Source organism: Arachis hypogaea, chromosome 16, assembly GCF_003086295.3.
Source record: "Arachis hypogaea cultivar Tifrunner chromosome 16, arahy.Tifrunner.gnm2.J5K5, whole genome shotgun sequence".
Taxonomy (NCBI): Eukaryota; Viridiplantae; Streptophyta; class Magnoliopsida; order Fabales; family Fabaceae; genus Arachis; species Arachis hypogaea.
In genome coordinates this window covers 132,496,733-132,500,797 of record NC_092051.1, presented here as the reverse complement: position 1 = coordinate 132,500,797, position 4,065 = coordinate 132,496,733, and the positions used below count along the sequence as shown (strand labels likewise).

The 4,065-nt window shown below is 36.5% G+C and overlaps 1 protein-coding gene across 1 annotated transcript in view; it reads right to left on the bottom strand.

Annotated features, from left to right (window-relative positions):
• Nucleotides 1-1,091: 1,091 nt before the first annotated feature.
• The window catches only part of LOC112757581 (uncharacterized), an 18,187-nt gene continuing 15,213 nt past the window's right edge, over nucleotides 1,092-4,065 (bottom strand). Inside the window, exon 5 of the mRNA XM_025806138.1 lies at nucleotides 1,092-1,141. Coding sequence (XP_025661923.1) covers nucleotides 1,092-1,141 — 50 coding nt within the window. The remainder of the gene's footprint in view (nucleotides 1,142-4,065) is intronic.

Here is a 4,065-nt window from a genome sequence, read left to right as displayed (position 1 = left end):
ACAAAATTGGGAGATCAATGTACCTACAGGTAGGTAAAACTTGTCAAATTTAAAGAAATGTAGATTGTGAATATATTAGTGACTAAATTTGTTGATGTTATTACAAATTAAAGGTACAAGATATATGCAGAAGGTGCTACGTGGTTCGTGAGTGAGAAATACATAATAGCATGTGACTCAGTGAAAATGTTCATAGAGTCTCAATACTTTGACTTCTTCACAAGAAACATGGTACCTTTGCAGCATTATTGGCCAATCAGCACCACCAACATGTGTGAGGACATTAAGTTCGCCGTCAACTGGGGCAATTCTCACCAAGACAAGGCACAACAGATTGGAAAAGGAGGAACCGATTACATCATTCAGAATCTCAAAATAAAGTATGTGTATGATTACTTATTATTGCATTTAACCATTATTTGCCTTATATTTGGTGTTTACATTATATAACTTTGGTTAAAGGTGAGGTAAGTGGTGGATATGATGCATTCTGGTCCAACAGAAAAAGAGATAAGGACAGATATCAAGATTATTGCCTCATAAGGAAGAAGGAATCAATTTGGTGAGCACTCTCATTGCTTCTTCAAGCCACAATCGATTGAAAAACTCAGTGGCTAAATTCATTGTTCCGTTGCTTAGTAAGCTGTATCTTTAGTCTACTTCTGATGGTAATTATTTGTGCTTATATATATAGAAAATAGTATTCTTACGCATATAATTCGATATTATGTTGCATTTTGAATCTATTACTTTGGCATAGTCTGGTATTTGTTATCTATCTTTTTGGTATTGAGTCTCATGTTATTAAACTTGAGCTATTTTTGTTATGTGTAACACCCTATTAGCCTAGCTTTACCTCCGTCTAAATCAGGTTCCAATTTACCCAAGCTCATCGTATATATAGAAGAATAATATTTAGAACCGTGAAGATATAGTTCAAAACTAAAGAAACAATTATGACACACTTAGGCACAATATAGATAAACTAGATTTTTCAAATATGATGCTTAGCCCTGACATCAAATCAAAGACGTAAACCTTATAGTTCTCATAGTTCAGCCTCTACAAAAAACATAGATCGTCTAAAAAGATCAATCAATATCTCTCCACAACAAAGATATAGTCCATTTCAACGCCTCACCTACATATATGTAGAATCAACACAAACAAATAAAGAGAAAAGTATCACTGTCTCAACCTCCCATCTGGACGATTGTGAACGATCAAAACATATGAATCCATATTCATGATATTATGCTCTATGGGTATTCATCAACTTCCTACATTATTCCTTAAATAGCATATTTGTAATTCTCTAGATTTCTTATTGTAAAACATGCTTTAGCCTTAAAATAGCTAATCTTATTCACTATTCCAATCATCCTCATGTTATATGGAAAAATATAAAAGCATGCAAAAGAAAAACATAAGAAAAAAGAAGCATACATTGATTCGTACAACCACTGGCTACGCACAAAAGCGAAAACATGTGTGTACTCATGACAACCTTGCGTACCATAATAGTGTGCAACGCACAATTGTCGCACAGTCCAGCCTGCCTATTAATGCAAATGTTGGATTCTGGCCCAGACCAATTTTGATTCTGAAGCGATCCCTATATTAGACAGGCCTCACTCCATGTAAGGCGGAAAATAGGTTATTTAGCAAATATAGTTCATTTCAAGAGAAAGCTCCCTTTCTCCAGAACCTAGGTTTAGTAATCTTGTAACTAGTCTAATCGTTGATCAGTTCTCTACCTTCTTACAATGTCTTAACTCTTTAGTTTTCATGCTAATTCTCAATTGCCTTTATCTATAACACTCTGTCATTTAATACATTAATACAAATGTTCATGTCATATGCTTATTGATGTATCTATTTCCTCAGTAGTTAGATATTCTGTCATTTACCATGCCTTACATCCCAATTTACAAATGCTTGGATGCTTAGTTTTCACATCTGTTGAAAAAATAATTGAACTGAGTTGGATCCATTCACAGTGTAGTTGAATAATGTCCTTGATCTAAGTTACCCACTAGTGTGACAATGAGATTAATATCCTAGTTGACATCGATTAGGTGACTAATGGATAATTCACACACAATATCATGTGGTACACAACTAGGATAGGAATCCTTAATACCCACCTTGCCAGAGCCTAGCTTCAATTCCATTTCATGTTACTGCCTCAAATTCTGCATGTAAGCACCTTCTGCATTTAATTCTTGCCAATGTATCATCCAACATTCTCTCATGCAATAAAGCACTTAATTGCAATCCTAGGAAGACACCGGATTTAAAACTCCTGTATATGTGGATTGACTATCTTTGATTATGTCAATTGTAGGTTAGACGATACTTACAACGCCAATTCTATTTTATGGAAAATTTCTAACCTATGCAATTTGCTATCATCAAATTGCGCCGTTGCCAGGGAGTTCAATGTGTATTTATTGGCTATGTCATATGTGAATATTGTAAATAGCTTTCTTTTTTATTGTACATATGTCTTGCTTATTTGCTTTTTAAATATGCAGTATATGAATATATGCTTCATTTCTGTGTAAATATCATCTCTTGTTGCTTTTTGTTTTCTTGTTGACTCCGTATGATACAAGCACAAGATTAAGCTCTCCATAAGTCTAACTTAAAACAATAAATGAAAGTACTAGTGAGATACCCCACCATGTAACACCTTTCTAACCTCTCTTTACATAGTTTCAATTATTCATTGTCTCTGTAGATAGCTTAGTTTAGTTTAATTTCAAGCTTAATTTGATTAGATTTTAGTTTAGATTATGTGTTTTTGATGAATAATATGTTTTGGGTTGAAAAGCTATTTTGGATGTCAAGTTTGTGCCTTAGAGCACTAAAATTTTTGAGAAAAACAGAGCATTGCGTGTGCACACACCTGTGCGTACGCACACAATCCGAATTTTCGCTTCTGTGCGTTGCACCCACCTTGCGTGCGCACACCAGCTTATGCACCTTCTGTTGGAGCTTAGCACACCTTGTGCGTCCGCACCCTCCTCATTTTGCTCTGTGTGTGACAAACCCCAATTTGAGGGTTTATCTTGTGCTGATTTCAGGGGTTTTATCAATGATTCCACACACTTTCTATATGAAAATACAAGATTTTGCATTCCTTTCCTAGTTTTGCCTCATGAATGAAAACATGCTTATTTCGCACTAAAATAGATACATTTCTAATCTTCTCTTGATGCCATTCGTGTCGTGACTTGTGTGTTAAGTGGTTTAGGATATAGAGTAGGAATGGACCGAAAGAGAGAAGGAAGACGGGTACAAAGGAAGGAAGCATGAGGATTAAGCTTTGGAAATTTCCGCATGGGCGCGTGCGCGCACTTGGCGCGCCCGCGGGATAGGGCAACGTGAAGCCAAAGCCAAGAGCCAGCTTGAGAAGCGGCTAAGCCAGGATCTTCATGGGTGCGCACGCGTACATCACGCCTCCGCGCACATTACAAGACGTCTCGACGGCGCGTGCGCGTACCTTGCGCGTGCGCGCCGATTTGCGAATATGATTTTTTAAGAAGTCACGTGACTTAGGCGTGGAGGCAGTTAAGGATCCCACTTTTGGGAAACACCTTGGCGGGAAAAGCTTAAGAAGCCAAAGGAGCAAGGGTTAAGGACATTTTAGTTCATTTTCTAGATCAGATATTTTTTGGGAGAGGAGAGTTAGTTACACTTTGGGGAGAAGAAGAGGGAGATTCCAAGCTTTTCACTAGGGTTCATCCTCATCTAATTTCTGAATTTTCAATGACTTTTTGGTGAGATCCATTATAATTCTCACTCCACATTGTTCATGTCATAGATTTTCTTCTCCAATTTCAAGTAGTAGATGCAATTGATCAATCTCATAGATCTAGAATTCAACTTTGTAATTTTGGATTTCGTCTCTATTTTGAGAATTCGATTTTCATTGCTACTCTTTGAGACTTGTTGTTAGATCTTTGTGTTGCAATACTTTCAATTCGACTTTTCTTCTCATTTTACTATGACTTTCCTTCTTACTCATCACATGTTTGATAAAATGACAACACTAGCTTG